The following is a 24,224-nucleotide window of genomic DNA, read 5'->3' as shown; positions in this document are numbered from 1 at the left end:
CAGAGGAGTTTCACGAGGAGTCAGACACGACTCAGCGACTTCACTTTCACTTTTCACTTTCATGTACTGAAGAAGGAAATGGCAACCCACTCCAGTATTCTTGCCTGGAGAATCCCAGGGACGGAGGAGCCTGGCGGGCTGCCAGCTATGGGGCTGCAGAGTCAGTACATGACTGATGCAACTTAGCAGCAGCAGCAGCATTAGAAATCACCACATACTAAGTCCTTAGTGATTACCCAAGAAAAGCTGAAATCTTGAGTTGTTACACCTATTAATGCCAAGGGTTTTTTTTTTTTTCCCCTCTATGGGAATGTTGGATGCTAAAACTGACAGGGATTTTCAGCTCAAGATAGCAGACTAGGACACATATTTACTTTCTATTCCTTCTGAAACCATATTTAAATAAAAGTGTAGAAATACCAAAGTTAATAAGCCAATAAAAGCCAAGATGTTGTGGAAGTCATCAACTACAGAAAGATTTCAACATATTTCTAGAAGGCAAAAAATGAAACAGAGTGATGAATAAAATAATTAAGGAAAGATTGTCCTAAGAAGGGTCTGCACAAAGCCAGTCAGCTTTTGGTGAGTTCTGGTTTTAGTAAAGGGCAAGGAAAGACGAGGAGCTGAAAAACAAGGAAATTAGAGTTATTTTAGGGAAAAAAGTTACTTGAATGAGCTCCAGAGACCACTCAGCCTGATGCCATATTAATTCATGGATTAATATGGATTGTTGGTAAGCAAGACAAGAAAACAAGGAAGAAACAAAAATCAAGAGATCATTCCTTACTGAACTTCTCAAACAAGATCAAGGAATTATGGTTAAATGCCACGGCTGTAAATCATTTCTGCTCCTAGAGAGGTCAGATAGAGCTTATGATATTTCTCGCTTTTTTCAGACATAATTTAGGTCTGAGAAAAAGCTTTTGTGTCCTCCAATCTCGAATCTTATTGGGGATAGAAGTCCAAATTTGCTCTGACATACTATAAAAAGAATCTCAAGAGCAGAGGGCAAAACTAATTTATAATATATGAATTATGTCCAGTGTTATTTTAAATAGATTTTAAACTAAAATATATAAAGTTTCACCGATCAATACAATTCTGGGTTCTGAAACCTCTACATGTCACATGCCTGATGTATAACACACAATGTCAGCTCAGGAGAAAGAAAATATTCCAATGAAGTAAGCCAAAGAAACAAGATTCAAACTCAATAAAACCATGTTAGACTAGGATTTTTAAGTTCTTTCCTATTATTTTGAAGCTTCTACTTTGTGAATAATAACATGTTTCCCTTGTCCTAGACACCCAAGAGTGTGTCTTCTCTCCTGGGCATAAGAATCTCTAGAATTACACATAGTAGTAAAGAGTGGCCCAAGCTGACATGCTCACAGTGACCAAATTGTACTATTTTAAACTGACACAGGGCTCCACTATGAAGCTGCAATAAATGATGTATTTGCTTTCTAGACATGAATGAGTTGCCTTACTGAACATACTCCAGGAAGGCCATCCATAGAAATTGGCTTCTAATCCATACAGAATAATTCATTGGTAAATTTCTTTCAGGAAAGCCCACGATTTGTCTAGACTATGATCTTTACATATCTGGATCCTTCAAACTAGACCAAAGGGAAAACCTCCGCTGGTGCTATGCTGACAACTGATGGTCCCTAACCTGCATCTTCTGAGATCAGAACCCAGTGCAGTAGGTGATCAATTCATGAATTGAGCAAAAGAAAACCTTCTACAAGGTAGGATACAGGCTCATTCTAGGTATGACACTTAGGGCTAAGTGCCATAAGGAGTACAAGAAAAGAACAGTAACACATGAAGCATGTATGACAAGGAGGCACCACAGCCCAAAGCAAGCTTGGTTCAAATCCTGGCTAAGCCATTACCATCTGCACACCCTGAAGAACAGTCTAAAGTTTAACTGTTGTACTAAATTTCTAAAAAGAAGTGAAGAAAGAGCCTTACCTGCCAGGAAGGGAGGTTATGGGGTGCAGCATCCAGCCAGGTGAGGGCTCTGCATTCCCTGCGGGCTGGAGATGATGGCAGAGGAGCAGCAGTGAAGAAGGTGCTCCTGGCTCCAGGCTTCGCAGAGAAGCTGGGAAGGTCCCCATAGGTGCCGGACCACCCCCCGACAGGGTGGGTGGCTCCTGCACTCAGCTTTGCACAGGCCTCTGAGACCCACGCAGGGAAGGGCTGACCGATAGAAACGCAGGCACCAAGGTGGCTGCATGATGAGGTGCTAGACAGGATGAGCTCTGGAGGAGGAGGCCCCCACAGTCCTGAACAGTCTCTGCATGGTGGCCCATCTGGTGCCAAACTCCTGGCACCCACAGTGGGAAGCCTCGGCTGCTAGAGAGTTCAGGAGGGGTCATGCGCTGGGGCCCCGCCCTTTGCCCCGTAATTTGCCACGTGTGGGCTTGCAGCCCAGTTTCTCTGTGATGCGTATACCATGGACATGTCACAAGTGCCAGGCTGAGAAATCCTGCCTCCAGTGCGTATTTGACCACGAGAGGAGTCAGAAGCTGGGTAGACGCTCTCCCAGTTTCACACTCTATTCTCAGGGCGTTTGGCGCACAATCTGTCCTATATGGGCAATTTACTGTGTAAATTTGTTTCCGCGCTCCGCCGCCGGAACCCGCTGGGCCGTCGCTCGCTGGTTTTGCCCTCTCGGGATGCCATCACATCTGGCCGGGGCCACCCCGCTGCTCCAGCTCCTGCTTTACACCCTGGTCACAGGCTGCTCAACCAGGATCGATTACCTTTATCATCCAGCTTTTACATTGCGCCGAAAAGGCAGTACCCCATCCAGCAGGCTGGGTACTCCCCTGTGGGCGTCCTACCCGTGACGAACTTGAGGAACTCGCCAAAGAAGCAGCCTGTCTTGTCCACTCGTAATTCCATGATGTTCGGACCTTCGAGAACCGTCAGAATTCCTCCACCGGGGCGCAAAATTACTCTCCTGCGTTCACTAACTGAGCTACCTGCCCGGGTAGTCAAGGTTGGGAACCCGGTACCAACCAGGCACCTCCCACTTTGTTGCACAAAGGAGAGTGAGGCGATGGTCCAAGAAGAGCCCAGGGAAAGCATAACAAAGGAGGAAGGTCACACAGAGGCCGAAGGAGAGAACAATGGAAAGATAAGTCTGTACTGCGACCGGGATATAACAATGACACCCAGGCCCCAGGAGCCCAGCGGGGTCCTCACGTCCCTCCAGTGCAGTCCTGAGCCTCCAAACCTACCCCCGGTGCACCCAGAAAGCAACTTCAATGAGAAAGCCCAGGTGTCTTGGAAGAACTCTTCCTCTGAAAGCCTCGCCATCTGCTTAGACGACACTGCTGGAGACGGCCAGCCTCCCTCGCAGCCCGGCCCCCTGGCCAGGGTGCTCTCTGCCTCAAGCCCGTGCTGCAACCTGCTGCCCGAGAGGCCAATAGAAGAAGTGCTGGGTGAAGACCACCGACCCAGCTCCCCGGAGTCACTGATGTCTGGGAAGGCGCTGCAGCGTGAACAACCTTCAGACACCCCACGGAGCAGTTCTTCTGCCCTGGGATCTGCCCGCAGTAGGCACCCCCTCAAGCGGAAGAGACCCCTGCCGGTGTTTCTGCCCCTGCCGCCACTGCTGCCACCACTACCACCACCGCTGCCTCTGCCGTGGGGTCGCAGTGACCTTCCGCTGCCTCCGAAGCTTCCAGGCATGACTCTCGCCAAAACCTGGGGCACCCTGAAACAACGCATGGAGCGTCAGCGAAACAAAATCCTGAAGGATGTAAGGAAGGCTATGCGACGCTGCAGTGCCCCTCCACCTGCCCCAGGGACCACAGGCTCCCTGGCTCCGGTCAGTCACATTTTGGAGGTCCCTCCTACCACCACCCACTTGGCTGAACTGTCCTCCAGATTCCCCAGTCTGGCTGGCCTTCCACCTTATACGGATCAGGAGGCAAGATACACAGCCCCTGCATCCTCTCATTCTGCAATTCCTGCAGATTATCTTTTTCCTCCAGTTTGGAATCCCATTGTGGGAATTACCCTTAAGGAGGATGAAGGCACTCGGTGTTCAGTCAAAGCAACACCACCTTTTACTTCTGACCTCTCTACACCTCTGAGCACCCCAACCCTCTCCTTCCAGCCACCCTCCTACAAAAATGAATCCCCAACACCCATGTGTGTAGATTCTCCCCCTCCCTTAAACTTACTCACCCCTCTTCCAGACCCTCCCGTCCCTCCCCCTGTTCTAACTGAGCAGCCCATTACTTCTACTGCCATCCCTTCTACCACCACAGTCATGGCATCTACAAGTGTGCCCTCTCCTTCAGATTCGGGCATCACGGACATGGACACTACTCCCCCTTCTCAAGCTGTAATTTTTCAGTCTCCCCCAGGTATTGGGGTGGAGCAGACACACACTGCAGAGAGACCAGGCACCACCATCCAATTTGTGCCCATGGTCTCCCGCCACGCTTCAATTTTTAACTATCCCTTTGACTCCCGAAACAACCCTCAGCCCACATTTGCGACCACTGATGAGCAGAAGAGAGCCTCTGTCTTGCCCAGCCCCTCATCTGGGGCTCCCGCTGCCGACTTCCCCAGGCCCCCGTTCGGGACTCCTGCTGCCATCTTTCCCGGGCCCCCACCTAGGACTTCGGCTGCCGTCTTCCCCGGGCCCCCACCGGGGAACCAGGCGGCCGTCTTTCCCGGGCCCCCACCTAGGACTCCGGCTGCCGTCTTCCCCGGGCCCCCACCGGGGAACCAGGCGGCCGTCTTTCCCGGGCCCCCACCTAGGACTCCGGCTGCCGTCTTCCCCGGGCCCCCACCGGGGAACCAGGCGGCCGTCTTTCCCGGGCCCCCACCTAGGACTTCGGCTGCCGTCTTCCCCGGGCCCCCACCGGGGAACCAGGCGGCCGTCTTTCCCGGGCCCCCACCTAGGACTCCGGCTGCCGTCTTCCCCGGGCTCCGACCTGGGGATCAGGCTGTTGTCTTCCCCTGGCCCCCACCTAGGACTCTGGCTGCCATCTTCCCCGGGCCCCCACCTGGAAATCAGGCTGCCTTCTTCCCCGGGCTCCGACCTGGGGATCAGGCTACTGTCTTCCCCTGGCCCCCACCTAGGACTCTGGCTGCCATCTTCCCCGGGCCCCCACCTGGAAATCAGGCTGCCGTCTTCCCCGGGCTCCGACCTGGGGATCAGGCTGTTGTCTTCCCCTGGCCCCCACCTAGGAATCTGGCTGCCATCTTCCCCGGGCCCCCACCTGGAAATCAGGCTGCCTTCTTCCCCGGGCTCTGACCTGGGGATCAGGCTGCTGTCTTCCCCTGGCCCCCACCTAGGACTCTGGCTGCCATCTTCCCCCGGCCCCCACCTGGAAATCAGGCTGCCGTCTTCCCCGGGCTCCGACCTGGGGATCAGGCTGCTGTCTTCCCCTGGCCCCCACCTAGGACTCTGGCTGCCGTCTTCCCCGGGCCCCCATCTGGAGATCAGGCTGCCGTCTTCCCCAGGCCCCCACCTGGGAATTAGGCTGCCGTCTTTCCCGGACCCCCACCTGGGGCTCCAGCTTCTGTCTTCCCTGGGCCCCCATTTGGGGATCAGGCTGCCATCTTCCCCAGGCCCCCATCTGGGGCTCCGGCTACTGTCTCCCTTGGCCCCCCATCTAAGGCTCTGGCTGCTGTCTTGCCCAGCCCCCCACCTAGGGCCCCAGTTGATGTCTCCCTTGGTCCCCCATCTACAGCCTTGTCTTCCCCAGCCTCACTATTGAGGACTCCTGCTGGTGTCTTCCCCATCCCTCCATCTAGGGTTCTGGCCGCTTCTCCCCTGGCCCCCCATCTATGGCTTTGGGTCCTGTCTTCCCTGGCCTCCCTGTCTAGGGCTTTGGCTGTTTCCCTCAATCCCCAAATCCTGCCTCAACCAGCACCCCAACGATGGCTTCAGCTCCTGTTTCCCACAACCCCTCATCTATGGCTTCAGCTCCTGTTTTCCCCAGCCCCACATCTATGGCTTCAGTTCCTGTTTTTCCCAGCCCCTCACCTATGGCTTTGGCAGTTATCTATGCTCCAGCAGATGGCATCTCTACAGATGTCAAACCAGTCTTTGACATCGATGCTATGCATACAACACCTCCTCCTCAGACTGCTATTTTCCAGTCTACCTCTGACTCCAAGGAGAACCACTACCCATATCACATGGCTATTCTTGGTTCTGAGAACACAGCGCCCAGTGGTGGCAATGCCTGGACCCAAGCCTCAACTTATTTGCCTGTGGATTTGGTCAACAGAGGTACCCATGTTTCAAGTGAAGCTTGAAACCAGAACTCACCATTCAGCCCACATCTGGGGCCAACAATAGGAAGAAGCCTAACAAGTCTATTCCACTGGGAAACCCATTAGCCCTAGAACAAGATAGAAAGCTAACGTCTTCTGCAGTCCAGCCACCCAGAGGAAGCAAAATGGATTCAGGTTTGCCAGATCCCCTGTCTGCTATCACCACCGTCAACATGCAGCCGGCCTTTGTCTACAACTCAGGTATTTTCCCCAGGGATGTATTTGCTACTACTGGTTTTGGAGTGGATACCACAGTGCCCAGTACTGGAGACAGTAGCTTGCTGTCTGCTAGTACCATATCAGGCCCACTGTTGATGGGACCTGCAGCCTCTATGGCTGGTGGGAGTTTTGGGGTTGGTATGAATGCCCTAGGCCTCACTTATTCAGAAGCATCTGGCCCACCTAACTTTTGGACAGAACTGTGTGGGGCACCCAGCACCACTTGTGTTCCTACTGTGGGCCAGATCACCTGGGGGTCATCTCATTGCAGCATGGCTGCTGCAGTATGAAGGGCAAGCCACCATCCCAGCATCCAGGCACATATCTGCTTTCAACTTGAATCCCAATGCCTGGGGTCTACCTGAGCCGAATCCAGGTGGTAGAGTGATGGCAGGGGACACCACCATCCTTATGGTTAGAGGTCAGGGTGTTACCACTTCCCATCACTGCACCTAGGACCCATATGAGTGTAGAAAATCTACAGTTACAAATCCCATCACCATGGAGAAGAAATTTGTGTTAAGGAACAAGTCAATTTCCACTTTCCACCAGAGCAACACTGCATCCATTGGATTTGCAAGTGTGAGACCCACCCCTGGCTTGGAACCCACCTGTCCAAGATGCAAGTGGTGGTGGTATAGGAGGGAACAACATCATTCCCAGGATTGGAGGACCTGGTATCCACACTTCCCATCAGTACAACTGGGGCCCACCTGGCCAATACACCATGGGTGGAACATATGGGAGGAGCAACATCTCATCTAGGATGGGAGGCCCCAGTGTCAACACCTGCCATTGGACTTGGAACTCACATATGCAAAGCACAGAGCGGGCGTTGGGGGACAGCACCACACTTGCTATGACTGGGTACACGTCTGGTGTTCCATTCACACAAAGCACCCAGGCCTCCGAACCCAAACCCACACAGTACGACAGGGGATAGCACCATATATACTTAGAGAGGAACTTCTATGCTCAAAACACCTGGGACCCCAACTCAGGGCACCCTTCTGACTTAGGAGGAGCACAGCGTTGTGTTTAGCGGCTCCTGGTCAGGGAAGCTGCGTCTGTGCTCTGGGTCTGGTACTTTTATCACCTGCCCAGGATTTCATTGGAGCATTAGCGAACTCCTTTCTTCTGTGAAAAAACTCAACAAATAAAGAGCATATCTTGTTCTGCAGATTCTGCGCAACGATGAACGGGCTTTGCTGGAAAACAACTCTGCCCATTTGAGTGAAACTGTTAACCTGCTGTCTTCCTACAATGAGCCAAAGGACCACACTCGCAGCCATGTGCAGGAGTGTGTGTTGTATGTGCATGGGTGAGGAATGTGGGTGTGTGTGTGTTGCAAAGTGAGAAACATATGAGCCCAGTTCAGAACTATATACCAGACTTGAGAAGTTCCATTTGGAGGATGGAAAATAAACTGCATGTATCATCCACTGTGCCATCCCTGGTTTGACTGTAAACTTGGCTGACCCAAACTTCTGGCTATTTTCTCTACACGTGCAACAGGCAGGGTGCCCACTGCTATCTTTAGCTGCTTCCTCTCCACTTATCCATTTGCCTCAATGGGCCCTTATCTTTCCCAGCTTTATGTACAAACATGTATATATGTAATTTATATATAAATAACTTATTCTTGTTAATCTACTACTGTTTATGTGTCTTTACTCTTTGATATATATGAGTCATGATGTGTTGAGGCAGACTTGAGGTTGCAAAATTTTCTGGGTCCCAGTGACTGGGTTGTGGAGTGAGGCACACATTATGACCATGTGTGCAGACTCCTGAAATCTGCTTTGAGTGTAAGGAGTGACAGTCCAGGAAAAACTAAGGTCCAGAGGAGGGAGAGACAGGGCAACTCATCCTTTTCTGTCTGTCTCTCCCCCCGCCCCCCACCCCACACTACTCTAACCACACTAAAGGCTAGATAATCTCTGATATGTGAAGAGGAAACGCAGTTTATGGTTTTAGTTTTTGAAAATGTTTAAATGTCTCTTTTGTGCATCTTTTTATCCAAATGAGACTTAGGCCAGTCATCTTTGTACATTCCCACTTCACCCAGAGAGGATGGATTTTGTATCCAGGTTCATGTGTCTGGTGAAACAAAGGAAGAGTCCATGCCTGCTCTGTAATTGTTGAAAATTTAAGTTTACTTCAAGTTTATCATACTGCTTAAAGTATCAGAAAAGATTCTCTTGAATAACTGGCTTGGTTCTGAGATAGGCTGCTAAAATACCAAACATAAGAGTTACAACTGTGTCCAGTTCTTGCAGACCCTAGAGTTCTGCTGGGCCTCCCTTAGGTTCAATAAAGGCAAAATTCCTGACTCTATGCTGCCTATCTTTTAGTCAGAGGGGAGAACAGAAATCAACGTAAATTATCTGACAAGTTGGTGGTGTGGTTTAGTTGCCAAGTTGTGTCAGACTCTTTGCAACCCCAGGGACGGTAGCCCACCTGTAGGCTCCTCTGTCCACAGGATTTCCCAGGCAAGAATACAGGAATGGGTTGCCATTTCCTTCTCCAGAAGCTCTTCCTGACCCAGATAAAAGACCAGGTCTCCTGCATTACAGGTGGATTCTTTACTGACTGAGCCACCAGGGAAGCCTAGTAACAAATGCAATCGAAATTAAGCAGTATATGGGAAATTGACCTTGTGGGCAGAGAAAAAAGTTTTCAAGTTAAACCATAGACAGGATAAGTCTTACTGGGAAGGTGGAATTTGAACAGTGTAGAGGGAGGCAACTGAGTCAAATATCTGAGGAAAAAGCATTCCAGATAATGGGAATAACCTGTCCAAGGCCCAGAAGAAGGATACCAGTGTCCTCAGGGAAAAGCTAGTAAATAATGTGGCTGGAATAGAGAAGAGGAAAGGAGGATGGAGAAGATGTGGATTGAATTGTGGCATCATCATTTATTGATTGTGTGATCACAAAGTTAATTCAACCTTCAAGTGTTTCAGTGAAATCAGTGATTTTCCTATGGCCAGTTTACCTCACATGAGTTTTGGAAGGATAAAATAACACAGGGAAATGAATTATAAGCCACTGTTATTATTCTACACATAAAGACAGAGACAGATACAGAGCGTTAAGACTGAATTCTTTTGTTCCCCTCCACAGATTCATATATTGAAACCCTATCCCCTTGTGTGTGATGGAATTAGGAAATGGAGTTTTTAGGAGGTAACTAGGTTTAGAAGAGGCCATGAAGGTAGAGCTGTCATGATGGGATTAGCTCTTATAAGAAACAGAAAAAACACTAGAGCTTTCTCTCTCCACCACGTGAGGAGGACACAGCAAGAAGATCGCCATCTACAAGCCAAAAATGATGGACTCACCTGGAAGTAGATCTGCCTTGATCTTAGACTTCCCAGAAGTGTGAAATGTCTGTTGTTTAAGCCACTTAGTCTATGCTATTTTGTTATAGCAGCCTGAGCAGACTAATACAGGTAGGTAAGTAGGGAAAGGATGATTGATAGATACATAGATGGAGATAGAGCATGCATGTGTATACTTAATGAATTACTTCAAATGTCTTCACCAGGTAATTCAAATAGGAGATTCCCATTTTAAAGGGAGCGTAAAAGTGCTTGCTTTCATGAAGTATACAGATGGAAAAATACGGTAACTCCAGCCTAAAAATGCACAGCACTGAGCCTAATGCAATATTTCTGAGATTAGTCCCACAAAAACAAAGAACACCATCACAGAGAGCCCGACAGCCTCCTCCCGGCACCCTGCCGCCTGATTCATTTACTCTAAGTTGTTTGTTACAACTCCAGAGGATCAAAGCTCCTGCTCCCTGACTTCAGAGACTCTCCTTCCCTTTGTTGTCAGAACGGCCTCCCAGAAGCAGGGTTGAAATCCAGTTTGCTTCTAACAGTCCCACACCTTCTCTTGGCCTTGCTGGCAATATTACCAGGGACAATTTTTAAATTTTAAAATTTATAATGCTTTTCATTGAAAAAAGAACCCTTCAAAACTGAAAAGAACAATTCTGATTAGGGAAGCACTTAACAAATGTACGAGATGTAAAGATGCTTTTGAATTTCACGTTTTAATGCATTTACACAGTTGAAGCTATTTCTAAACAAATAGATATATTTTTATGAAAATAATATGTGGACATGATAGCATTTCAAATACAGAAATTCAACTTTTCTAACCCCAGTTCCCCTCTCCAGAGACAGTTTTTGGCCACATGAATGTTACCCCCATAATTCTAAACATTATGTTTATCTGCTGTATCCATTGTAGATGGATTTTAGCACCCTAGCGTGAGGCAGGAAGATAAACTCCTACCCCTACTACTTCTCATCCCTCTTCCTTTCAATACATCACATTCATTTCATTACTTATGCGGCTTCTCTTCTGTAATACCATGCAATTTTTGCTAGCTTTTACTGAAGTGGTAGCACAGTGGCTAAAAGCCTTGGTTCTGGAGATGGACTTGGCTTGGAAGCTTTGTTCTTCAGGTTATTAGCTCTGCAATCCTGAGCAATTTCTCAACCTTCCTGGGCCTCTGTTTCCTCACCTGTACAATAGGGAAATGGATGATAACCACTACTGCATGGAGTCGCTCGTGATGATGCAAATTTAACACATTTGCAGCCTTCAATGTCCAACACACGGAAGCTCTCCAGAAATATTAGCTGTAGTACAGAGCTACAGTATTCACTTTCACTCTAATCTCATCATTGTCTTTATGCCTGAGACTGCTTGTGCCCCCAGTTCTGTCTTTCCCCTTGTACAACTCACCTTTTGTCAACAGCATGCTTGCTTTGTTTACCTGTGATGATAATATTTACAATTTGTTATGCAATTACAACAAAGTGTCCTGTGTTTTATTTACAGATTGATGCTATGGGTTGAAAACCAGTAAGTTAAATTAACTAAGTTCTGCGCAGTCCTGGGGACAACAGGATGGTAGAACTGTATTTTCCTCTCTGTAGGTATGATGCTCCTACTTCTGTCTCTAACATCAACTGTTTAAACTCATGCTGTATTTCAGTTTGCTTTTTCCTCCAACCGCTATTTTCTCACAAAATTTCATTACTTTTCCTAAAATTTGACCCACCTTCTTTTGTTCTCCTTGCACCATTTTCCCAGAATAAACTATTTTTTAAATGTTCAAACTGAACACTGTTTCCTTGCCTGGATCCCCTCCTTTTTCAAAATCCTTGTCCCTCCCCCTCCTCAGTTTGGAAGCTGTAAGACCAAAGCAAGGATAAGCTCCTGAAACAAAAGAGACCAAATTGCTTTCAGGTTAGACTGGAAATAATGACTAGTTACTAATCATGAAAACTGCATAATTCTGGCCCCATCACTCTTAATTTTCTCACTTTGTGGGAGAGTTAACAGTCTGGATTTCATCCAGTACTGCAGGTAATCATGAGCCAGGTAGTCCTTATTCCATATTGTGCCCAATACTGGTCTAGGCCACAAGTTAGGTCTCACCTAGGGCCTCTTATATTTCTTAAGATTAGAAATTTTGTGTGGAACTTCAGGCTAAAACTCTAGTTATTACTAAGCAGGGCATTGTTCCCTGCATATATCTCTCAAGAATTAGAAGGTGGCTTGTGGAAGATTTGAGAATCAGACTCATGAATGCATGTCTTTCTTGTCTCTAAGAAGAAAATATTTTATTCTTAGAGATCCAGAAACAGCCCTTGACTGTGCTGAGCCCACCCAGGCCCTCCCTGGACCAGTCACTGCCGTGTACCCAGGGTGATGTGATCCAATGGGCTGCCTGGGCAGCACTTTATACTTTACCTAAAACAGAGCTAGGTGTGGTCCTCTCAACAGTCCCGGGACAGGAGTGTTGCCCTCAGATGCTCCTTTCAGGCTCGGAGAATGGCACAGGTGCTAAGTGTTGGAGCCATAATATGGATCTCCTGTGTTTGTCCAAGGTTGAAAGGCTGGGAGAGACAGAAAAACAAAAAAAATATTTGAAAAACAAAACCAGTCTTGAAAAGTTGTCTCTCTGAGGTAAATGGTACCTTTGTCTTCAATTCATACTAAACTGGAGATCATACACCTTTGTTTTTTAAATTGGCGGATAATTGTTTTACAATGTTATGTTGGTTTATGCCATACAACAAAGCAAATCAGTCATAACTATATATATATATATAATTGAGCCTACCTCAGCCCTCCCCTCACACCCCTCTAGGTCATCATAGAGCACCAGGTTGGGGTCTCCGTGTTACACAGTAGCTCCCCACTAGCTAGCTATTTTACACATGATAGTGTTTATATGTCAATGTTACTTTGTAGTGACATGGATGAACCCAGACACTTTCTTCGAAGTAGGTTTTCAGAAGATGGAGGACAAATGAAAGTTTATGTCCAAAGAGATGGGGATTTGTGTGGCGGGGGTGGGGGTGGTGGGGGGGGGGACAGTGAGGTAAAGGGTGCAAAACATAAGCTCTGTCCATTTTTAATTGGCTATTGGACTACCCCAGGTTGTTGTACAGAAATATGGAAACACTAAATGTGGTGAAATAGCCACATGGACAATTGTTCAAAAATACTTTTCTGTTCCCCTTGAAACAGAATGATTTACTGATTTCATCAAATACATACATCAAAGATATGACAGAAAGTTGAGTAAGTTATGTGCTTGGAATGGCATTTATTATTATTAGCAAGCATAATTATAGTGCTTACACTATAACAAGTGCTATTTTAAGTGTTTCAGTTCAGTTCAGTCGCTCAGTCGCGTCCAATTCTTTGTAACCCCATGAATCGCAGCACGCCAGGCCTCCCTGTCCATCACCAACTCCCAGAGTTCACTCAGACTCATGTCCCTAGAGTCAGTGATGCCATCCAGCCATCTCATCCTCTGTCATCCCCTTCTCCTCCTGCCCCCAATCCCTCCCAGCATCAGAGTCTTTTCCAATGAGTCAACTCTTCGCATGAGGTGGCCAAAGTACTGGAGTTTCAGCTTTAGCATCATTCCCTCCAAAGAAATCCCAGGGCTGATCTCTTTTAGGATGGACTGGTTAGATCTCCTTGCAGTCCAAGGGACTCTCAAGAGTCTTCTCCAACACCACAGTTCAAAAGCATCAATTCTTTGGCGCTCAGCTTTCTTCACAGTCCAACTCTCACATCCATACATGACAACTGGAAAAACCATAGCCCTGACTAAATGGACCTTTGTTGGCAAAGTAATGTCTCTGCTTTTCAGTATGCTATCTAGGGTGGTCATAACTTTTCTTCCAAGGAGTAAGCATCTTTTAATTTCATGGCTGCAGTCACCATCTGCAGTGATTTTGGAGCCCAGAAAAATAAAGTCTAACACTGTTTCCCCATCTATTTGCCATGAAGTGATGGGACCAGATGCTATGATCTTCGTTTTCTGAATGTTGAGCTTTAAGCCAACTTTTTCACTCTCTTCTTTCACTTTCATCAAGAGGCTTTTTAGTTCCTCTTCACTTTCTGCCATAAGGGTGGTGTCATCTGCATATCTGAGGTTATTGATATTTCTCCCGGAAATTTTGATTCCAGCTTGTGCTTCTTCCAGCCCAGCATTTCTCATGATGTACTGTGCATAGAAGTTAAATAAGCAGGGTGACAATATACAGCCTTGACAGACTCCTTTTCCTATTTGGAACCAATCTGTTGTTCCACGTCCAGTTCTAACTGTTGCTTCCTGACCTGCATACAAATTTCTCAAGAGGCAGATCAGGTGGTCTGGTATTCCCATCTCTTTCAGAATTTCCCACAGTTTATTGTGATCCACACAGTCAAAGGCTTTGGCATAGTCAATAAAACAGAAATAGATGTTTTTCTGGAACTCTCTTGCTTTTTCCATGATCCAGCGGATGTTGGCAATTTGGTCTCTGGTTCCTCTTCCTTTTCTAAAAGCAGCTTGAACATCTGGAAGTTCACAGTTCATGTATTGCTGAAGCCTGGCTTGGAGAATTTTGAGCATTTCTTTACTAGCATGTGAGATGAGTGCAGTTGTGCGGTAGTTTGAGCATTCTTTGAAATTGCCTTTCTTTGGGATTGGAATGAAAACTGACCTTTTCCAGTCCTATGGCCACTGCTGAGTTTTCCAAATTTGGTGGCATATTGAGTGCAGCACTTTCACAGCATCATCTTTCGGGATTTGAAATAGCTCAACTGGAATTCCATTACCTCCACTAGCTTTGTTTGTAGTGATGCTTTCTAAGACCCACTTGACTTCACATTCCAGGATGTCTGGCTCTAGGTCAGTGATCACACCATCGTGATGATCTGGGTCGTGAAGATCTTTTTTGTACAGTTCTTCTGTGTATTCTTGCCATCTCTTCTTAATATCTTCTGAGATTTTAAGTGCTTAGCAAATATTAAACTCATTTAATCCTCACAATTGCAATCTTAGCTAAGTATTATTTATAATACTGACTTATTTTTTCGAAACTGAAGCCCAGAGAGATTAAAGAGCCTGTCCAGTGTCACACAGTAAGTAGATGACAAAAACCCAGGATTAAAACCAAAACATCTATACTTTCATCACTTTGCTATGTCACCTTATTACGAGTTGTGTTTAAGGAAGGGACTAAAATGACAAGACTCAACTAAAAGGAAAAGGGAGAAATGAGAAAGTGAGTGATCCTAGAAGCTAGGGAGGACTTAGGCTCAGGAATTTCTGGTGATGAGGTCTGGAAATAAGAACAAGAACTCACTGGCAATCTTAATTTAGGGTAGTATCTGAATCCATTGAGAAATGACTTTGTTTTCTTTAAAATTTATAAAGACCACATTGGATGTGGTATCATGAAGGAAAGGAAAAGAATAAGGTGGCTTAAGTAATGTCTTACTTAAGTAACCTCTTCCCTCTAATTAGGGCTTCCTGGATAGCTCAGTTGGTAAACAATCTGCCTGCAATGCAGGAGACCCCAGTTCGAATTCTTGGGTTAGAAAGATACCCTGAAGAAGGGAGACTACCCACTCCAGTATTCTTGGGCTTCCCTGGTGGCTCAGTTGGTAAATAATCCGCCTGCAATGCAGGAGACCTGGGTTCAATCCCTTGGTTGGGAAGATCCCCTGGAGCAAGGCATGGCAACCCACTTCAGTATTCTTGCCTGGAGGATCCCCATGGACAGAGGAGCCTCGGGGGCTACAGTCCATGGGGTCGCAAAGAGTTGGACATAACTGAGCAACTTTTACTTTCCTTCTAATTAATAGAGGTGAGAGGACCTGTGGAGAAGGACTGAGCTCTCTCTGCTAGCTGCCTAGACACGTTACCAGGATGAACAAGGAGAAAAATGATGACCACTGTACTGAATTTGATGATCCCACAAAACCAAGGATTCAGGTTTTTAAGAATGGCTTATGATGGCATACCTGCTGCATGCAGATATGCCACTAAGTGTGCTTCCAGTCACACATTTTAACTGGGGTAATAGTTCCTAAGAGGTACACATTTGTTCACTATGGCTGCTGTAATATTACTACAAACTTGGTGGCTTAAAACAAAACACATTTTCTTATGGTTCTGGAAGACAGAAGTCCAAAACCAGTTTCACTGAACTGAAATCAGGAGTTGGTAGAACCATTCATGCCCCCTCCAGAGGCTCTAAGAGAGAATCTGTTTCCTTGTCAGCATTCCTTGGTTTCTGGCTGGCATCAATCCAAACCCAGCTTCATCATCACTTTCTCTTTGAAGTCAAATCTCCCTCTACCTCTCTCTCATGAGAACACCAGTGACGACTTTGGGCCCATCCAGGTAACCCAGGATAATCTTCCCGTCAATAACCTTAATTTAATCCCATTGGCAAAATCCCTTCTGTCATTTAATGTGACATTCATAGGTTCTGGGCATTAGAATGTAGACATTTAGGGCAAGGGTATTATTGAGTCTACAACAAGGTAGATACTGTTATTTTTCTCAGATGCAGGAAATGAAGTTTAGGGAAGCAATTTTCCCCAGGTTTTACAATTTCCAGAGTTAAGATTTAAATCCTGGCAGTCAGAGCTTAGGGCACATTCTAAACAATTTCAATCTGTGTCCTTAACTACCACATACTCCTTGGTTAAGAGTCACACATAGGTATCAAGACCCAATTGAATAAAACATGATGTACTGTCTCCTCTTTCACTTGTGTATTTCTGAATCTGGCCCACAGCAGAAGAGTCCAGAAAATTGTTAAGCAGGTTCACTAAGAGAAAGCATTTATTGTTTGATTTGCACTGAGTAATGACAGGTTGTTGTTATTGTTGTTTTAATAGAATATGCCACCAAGTAGTGTTATCACCATTTTATATATTTAAACAATCAAACAACAACAAAAAGCTATAGATGCAAAGGTGTCAGGGACATGTCTAAAGGCATCCTGCTGGAAAAAGAGCTGGCTCCAGATGCCGAGACCCGAATTCAGCCCATCCAGTCTTGATTAAGCACCTATTCAGAGAGATTGTGATTCACCACCCAGCACCTGAGTCTTTATATCCCAGCTTCAAGATGGAAATTAGTTGAGGGATCACAGATACTTGTACTAATCACTAATTCATAATCTGCTAACCCCTTCCTTTGTGGGAGAGAACTTGGCATTTCTAAAATCCTTTTCTGCCTGAGAGCGAGCAGAGCAGCCTTTGCTCCTCTGGCCATGACCTACTGTGCTTTGAAAAGGTGATTTGGCAAGTGCAGCTACAAACGCATCTCCAATATCACACATCTATGGAAAATTCCAGTCAGGTTTTAGACCCAGTCACAGTACATTTTTCTGAGGATCAGTAATGATTTGCTGAGGATCAGTAATGCTCTCCGTATGCTAGCTGACAAGGGCATGATCTCTGTGCTTATTATATTCCATTTGTCAGCTCCTCTCTGACACAGTTGTCCATAGGATTCCTTAGGAATATTTGAGTTATTTAGGCACTATTTCAGGAGTTGCTCCTGCCTGTATCCTCTCATTTCTTAATCAACATTTCCCAGTTGAGATATTAAGTAATTCAGCTGAGGTGGGTTATGAGAGGCATTCTTCCCTACTCAACTTCATTTGAATCTACACCCTGTATATCTGAATCTCCATACCCTGTAAGCTTCACATATGTGACATCACATACTCCCCATCATCACTATTTTCAGGAGTCATGACCACACGGTGACTAGCAAGTTCATCAGCCTTTCCATTTCTTTCCCTTTTGATTGTTTAAGAGTGATTTGCCAGAGACTGTGCGTTTCGATTTTTTGCAAAGCTCAGTGGTCCAGAGACAATACCAGAATTCTGCCCTGGAGAAACACACATTCTGCTAATTGTTCTCTCTCTCTTTAGAACAGAAAAGAGACTCATCCATTACACAGTTATTCAAGGTTTACCTGTGTGCATTGTAAGGATTTGGATAAGACTGGTGATACTCCATATTTCCTACTGGAAGATATTTTGCATTCCATAAAATTAAATCCACACCATATGAGAAATTTAGTCTAACCTCTCATCTATTGATTCATGAGGTTTGGCTCACTGAGATTTCCCCCCTCATTCTATTGTGAAGAAAAGGAATTGTTGGCCAAAGACATCGTCATATGTTTATGTTTCCAAGTTTGCCAGTTATCTTTATCTCTATTTGGGTTGCCTTTTGCTATACAGAATTCTTTCATTTTTATGAAGTCAAAGCAACTTTTTCTTTATATCTCAGTTTCACATTCCGCTTAGAGAAAGACTTCCTCATAACAAGATATGAATTCTCATCCTATAGGCCTTTAGGTATTTATTTCTTACCATGGAACATTACTCAATGTATGCTATACAGGCAGTCCTCACTCTGAACAGTTTGCTCATGCATGAATTTCAGTTACCATTATTTAATTAAATAATGCCTGTCCCCCAACAGAACAAACGAATTTCAGATACCAGCATGTGTTAACTGTGAGGAAGTGCCAAACTTCACAGCTGTTATCAAGTTCACAAACCACCACAGTAATGATAGATGTATATCACAATTAGAGAACAACCAGACCCCACCTTTCAAAGTCTCTGGGTGCTGGGTCACTGTGCATGTTCACATACAGAGAGCAAGACCCATGGAATGTTTAGAACCGAACAGCTTCATTTCCAGGTATTTTGGAATTTTCCACCTCTGTTTTTACTATTGATTTCAAGTTACTCCTATCATGGTCTGAGAATAGACTAAACTTCATATGATTTCTGCTATTTTAAATTTGTTAGAGCATGCTTTATGCCCCAGAATGTGGTCCATCTGGGTGTATATGCCATGTGAGCTTGAGACCATGTGCATTCTGCTGTTGTTGGATGAAGAAGTCTGTAGATGTTTATTACATCCATTTTGTCAATAGTGTTGTTGAGTTCAGTTATGTCTATGCTGATTTTCTGCCATCTCTCCATTTATGATAGAGGGGTGTATAAACCTCCAGCTATGACAGTGGGCGTCTTTCTTTCTCCTTGCAGTTCTGTTTTTGTCTAATTTGATGCTTTGTTGTCAGGCACATACACATCAAGAATTCTTATGGCTTCTTGGAGAACTGACCCCTTTATCATTATGGAAAGCCTTCTTTGTGCATGGTAATTTTCCATGCCCTCAAATCTGCTTTGACTGAAACTCATACGGCTTCTCAAACTTCTTTAAATTAGTATGATATCTCTTTCCACAACCCTTTGCTTCTAAGTTATATGTACCTTTATATTAAGATTTAAAGTAGATTTCTTATAAGTGGATCTTGTTTTTAGGTGCTCTGTGACAATCTTTTAATTGGTATAATCATTGGTATTTAAAATGATTATTGATATCATTGGATTAATATCTATCATATCTGATACTGTTTCACATTTATTGCCATTGTTCTTTGTTCCTATTTTTATATTCCACTCTTTTTCTGCCATTTGTGGCTTTAATCAAGCATTTTATATGATTCAGTTTTCTCCTCGAAAAGCCAGACACAGTATACTGGTGGAATTAACTGCAGTAAACAGATCTTCAGTGATGTGGTGCTGTAGAAGCATTCTATAGTCTTATGATTAGGTCTCAGTCTTATAATGAGCATGTGTTCCTCAGCACTGAATTTCAGAAGTGCCTCTCAACATTAAAGTATCTCATTTTAAGTGAGACAAAATGGCTGGAAGGGACTTGGGTTAGGGTATTTCCCTTCCCTCAGGTCAGTCAATCTCAAAACTTAACAAAACCAAACAGATTAGACCTCCGGTAAAAGAGTCCCTCCTAAAGGCAGGACTTATTAAGAATAAGTGATGGAAGTAAAGTCTGATGCTGTAAAGAGCAGTACTGCATAGGAACCTGGAATGTTAGGACTACGAATCAAGGCAAACTGAAAGTGGTCAAACAGGTGATGGCAAGACTGAACACTGACATTTGAGGAATCAGAGAACTAAAATGTACTGGAATGGGTGAATTTAACTCAGATGACCATTATATCTACTGCTGTGGTCAAAAATCCCTTAGAAGAAATGGAGGAGCCATTATAGTCATCAAAAAAGTCCGAAATGCAGTACTTGGATGCAATCTCAAAAATGACAGAATGATCTCTGTTGTTTCCAAAGCAAACTATTCAATATCAAAGTAATCCAAGTCTGTGCCCCGACCAATAATGCTGAAGAAGGTGAAGTTGAATGGTTCTATGAAGACCTACAGGACCTTCTAGAACTAACAACCAAAAGAGATGTCCTTTTCATTACAGGGGACTGGAATGCAAAAGTAGGAAGTCAAGAAACACCTGGAGTAACAGGCAAATTTGGCCTTGGAGTACAGAATGAAGCAAGCCAAAGGCTACAAAGTTTTGCCAAGAGAATGCACTGGTCAGAACAAACACTCTCTTCCAACAACACAAGAGAAGACTCTACCCATGGACTTCACCAGATGGTCAATACCGAAATCAGATTGATTATATTCTTTGCAGCCAAAGATGGAGAAGCCCTATACAGACAGCAAAAACAAGACCAGGAGCTGACTCTGGCACAGATCATGAACTCCTTATTGCCAAATTCAGACTGAAATTGAAGAAAGTACAGAAAAACCACTAGACCATTCAGATATTACCTAAATCAAATCCCTTACAATTATACAATGGAAGTGACAAAGAGATTCAAGGGATTAAATCTGATAGACAGTGCCTGAAGAACTATGGATGGAAGTCTGTGACATTATACAGAAGGCAGTGATCAAGACCATCAACAAGAAAAGAAATGCAAAAGGCAAAATGGTTGTCTAGGAAGGCCTTACAAACAGCTATGTAAAGAAGGAAAAGGAAAAGGAGAAAAGGAAAGATATACCCATTTGAATGCAGAGTTCCAAAGAATAGCAAGGAGGGATAAGAAAGCCTTCCTCAGTAATCAGTGCAAACAAATAGAGGAAAACAATAGAATGGGAAAGACTAGAGATCGCTTCAAGAAAATTAGAGATACCAAGGGAACACATTTCATGCAAAGATGGGCACAATAAAGGACAGAAATAGAAGATATTAACAAAAGCAGAAGATATTAAGAGGTGGCAAGAATACACAAAAGAACTATACAAAAAAGATCTTCAAGACCCAGATACTCATGATGGTGTGGTCACTCACCTAGAGCCAGACATCCTGAATGCGAAGTGAAGTAGGCGTTAGAAAGCATCACCCTGAACAAAGTTTGTGGAGGGGATGGAATTCCAGTTGAGCTATTTCAAATCCTAAAAGATGATGCTGTGAAAGTGCTGCACTCAATATGCCAGCAAATCTGGAAAACTCAGCAATGGCCACAGGACTGGAAAAGGTCAGTTTTCATTCCAATCCCTAAGAAAGGCAATGCCAAAGAATGTCCAACTAAAACACAATTGCACTCATCTCACACGCTAGCCAAGTAATGTTCAAAATTCTCTAAGACAGGCTTCAACAGTACATGAACCGTGAACTTCCAGATGTTCAAGCTGCGTTTGGAAAAGGCAGAGGAACCAGAGACCAAATTGCCAACATCCGCTGGATCATGGAAAAAGCAAGAGAGTTCCAGAAAAATATCTATTTCTGCTTTGTTGACTATGCCAAATCCTTTGACTGTGTGGATCACAACAAACTGAAAAATTCCTCAAGAGATGAGAATACCAGACCTTCTGACCTGCCTCTTGAGAAACCTATATGCATATCAGGAAGCAACAGTTAGAATTGGACATGGAACAACAGACTGGTTCCAAATTGGGAAAGGAGTATGTCCAGGCTGTATACTGTCACCCTGTTTATTTAACTTATATGCAGAGTACATCATGAGAAATGCTAGACTGGATGAAGCACAAGCTGGAATCAAGATTGCTGAGAGAAATACCAATAACCTCAGATATGCAGATGATAGCACCCTTATGGCAGAAAGCGAAGAAGAACTAAAGAGTATTGATGAAAGTGAAAGAGGAACGTGAAATAGTTGGCTTAAAGCTCAACATTCAGAGATCTAAGATCATGGCAAAAAGATGGGGAAACAGTGGAAACAGTGACAGACTTAATTTTGTTGGGCTTCAAAATCACTGCAGATGGTGACTGCAGCCATGAAATTGAAAGACACTTGCTCCTTGGAATAAAAGTTATGACCAACCTAGGCAGCTTATTAAAAAGCAGAGACATTACTTTGCCAACAAAGGTCTATCTTGTCCAAGCTATGGTTTTTCCAGTAGTCATGTATGGATGTGAGAGTTGGATAATAAAGAAAGCTGAGCACTGAAGAATTGATGCTTTTGAACCGTGGTGTTGGAGAAGACTCTTGAGGGTCCCTTGAACTGCAGGGAGATCCAACCAGTCCATCCTAAAGAAAATCAGTCCTGAATATTCATTGGAAGGACTGATGCTGAAGCTGAAACTCCACTACTTTGGCCATCTGATGGGAAGAACTGACTAATTGGAAAAGCCCCTGACGCTGAAATGATTGAAGGTGGGAGGAGAAGGGGACAATAGAGGATGAGATGGTTGGAGAGCTTCAGTGACTCAATGGACATGAGTTTGAGTAAACTCCGGGAGTTGGTGTTGGACAGGGAGGCCTGGAATGCTACAGTCCATGGGGTCACAAAGAGTCGGACACAACCGAGTGAGTGAACTGAATTGAACTGAGGGCGGGCCTTATTATGAATAGTAGAATTTTCTGGTGTATTTCAAAATTGTTCCTGTCTCCTCCCTCAGCCAGAAGAGGAGTTTACTCTGACCTTCTTCACCCAGTAGTGACAGCTGGCAGAGCTCAAGAGACAAAACTCACAAAAGTACAGAGGCCTCCCTGGAATTTTTATCATATAGACGTTTGCACACTGAGCCTCTAGCAATTCATCAAATACAGTTCCATTTTTCCTACCTCAGTATTGGTTTCCACAGTGATTTCTGCTCTTGCATTTCTGTTCCAGTAAGCTGTTATAGTCTGTGTTCGCCTCTCCAATTTGGGACATGGTGATTTTTCCTGTGACCTCACTTCTCTAATGTATCTAAGAATTGTTGATTATTCAGTTTGTTCAGATATTTACTTGTTAGTACAGAGTGGCAACTTCCAAGCTCCTTTCATGTTGGACTCAAAACTAGAAGTCTCATAAGCTTTTTTGACAATAGAATAAAACATGCTAATTCTCAGTATTTCTAATGTTTTAGGTTGCAGTCTCTTAACTAAGAATAACGTTTACTATATTTTGAAAGCTTAAAAGAATGTATCTTTAAGTAAAATAAAATTTGTAATATCCAAATATGTTAGCGTTATTATATAATGACTTGCAATTGTCATCTAAAACAATTATATAAATCAAGCTCTACATTTAGTATTAAAAACATTTTATGTATACCTGTGGCGGATTCATTTTGATATTTGGCAAAACTAATACAATTATGTAAAGTTTAAAAATAAAATAAAATTGGAAGATTTAAAAAAAAAAAAAAAGAAATAGCAGGTTAAAAAAAAAAAACATTTTTTAACTTTTGATTTTATATTGGAGTACAGTTGATTAACAACATTGTGGTAGTTTCATGTGTACAGTAAAGTCTCTTTTTTAAAGTCTATATATATCTCTACAACCAACAAGAATGTTTCTAGTGTTTTCTCAGCAAGATTTTAAGATCAAGGAACAATAATATTTTCCACATTGGTCATTAAGATCAACTTTGCACAGTGTAATTTGTATGACCATTTTTGTAGTTCTACAGTAAGGATAGTCTGTACTTTATTTACCTTATATTTTATTTCTTATATATACATGGGTTCCTATACAGATTTAATAATATATTGATGTACTATTATAGTTTAGCAGATTTTTTTAAAACCACTGAAACTTTGGAGTATGTTTTTATATTGGATATGCACATTTCTCTCCTCATTCCAACTTTACCTTCCCTTAAAAAAATCTGTTTTATGGTGATAAATGCCTCTTGATCATTATAACTTTTAAAAAAAATGTGTTGCTGGAATCTATCCGCTAATATTCATTACAACCTAATATCATAAAAGAAATGTGCTTCTGATTAATTTTAGGGTAAATTGCTAAATCTAATTTTTGTCTTGGGACTCTTAGCTTTTTTAATAAGTTGGAAAACAACTGATATCTTTCTAAAGTGTAGATCTTTGATTATATTTTCTAACCTTATAAAGCTACTTATATTTTCTACTCAAAATATGAGTCAATATTGGATGCATATAACTTATTCATTATCATCTAGTTTGTCCAGATTTTCAAGTGTATTGGTATAAAGTTAGTATAGTATTCTTTTGTAATTAAAAGAATACTGCTGTATAGCTA

At 43.8% G+C, this 24,224-nt stretch overlaps 1 protein-coding gene and 1 long non-coding RNA gene across 2 annotated transcripts in view; one reads left to right on the top strand and one right to left on the bottom strand.

Moving 5' to 3' along the window:
- The first annotated feature begins 2,492 nt into the window (after positions 1-2,492).
- NPAP1 (nuclear pore associated protein 1) lies at positions 2,493-8,190 on the top strand. Its single transcript, XM_024996191.2, has 2 exons — positions 2,493-6,519; positions 7,719-8,190. Exon 1 carries the CDS (start codon positions 2,603-2,605, stop codon positions 5,288-5,290), a length of 2,688 nt encoding a protein of 895 aa, XP_024851959.1. The 5' UTR covers positions 2,493-2,602; the 3' UTR covers positions 5,291-6,519; positions 7,719-8,190.
- A 2,390-nt stretch (positions 8,191-10,580) lies between these two features.
- The window catches only part of LOC132346045 (uncharacterized), a 97,897-nt gene continuing 84,253 nt past the window's right edge, over positions 10,581-24,224 (bottom strand). The window contains exons 3-4 of the long non-coding RNA XR_009495764.1: positions 12,315-12,460; positions 10,581-11,076 (exon numbers count right to left, since the gene is read on the bottom strand). This is a non-coding gene — a long non-coding RNA (uncharacterized lncRNA). The remainder of the gene's footprint in view (positions 11,077-12,314; positions 12,461-24,224) is intronic.

This window comes from Bos taurus, chromosome 8, assembly GCF_002263795.3.
Source record: "Bos taurus isolate L1 Dominette 01449 registration number 42190680 breed Hereford chromosome 8, ARS-UCD2.0, whole genome shotgun sequence".
In the NCBI taxonomy this organism is placed as follows: domain Eukaryota; kingdom Metazoa; phylum Chordata; class Mammalia; order Artiodactyla; family Bovidae; genus Bos; species Bos taurus.
Note: the sequence above shows the minus strand (reverse complement) of the source record. Positions and strands in the feature narration are given on the sequence as shown.

Excerpts from the sequence above, each read along its gene's own strand:
- NPAP1 (XM_024996191.2), top strand. The coding sequence starts at position 2,603 with ATGGGCAATTTACTGTGTAAATTTGTTTCCGCGCTCCGCCGCCGGAAC.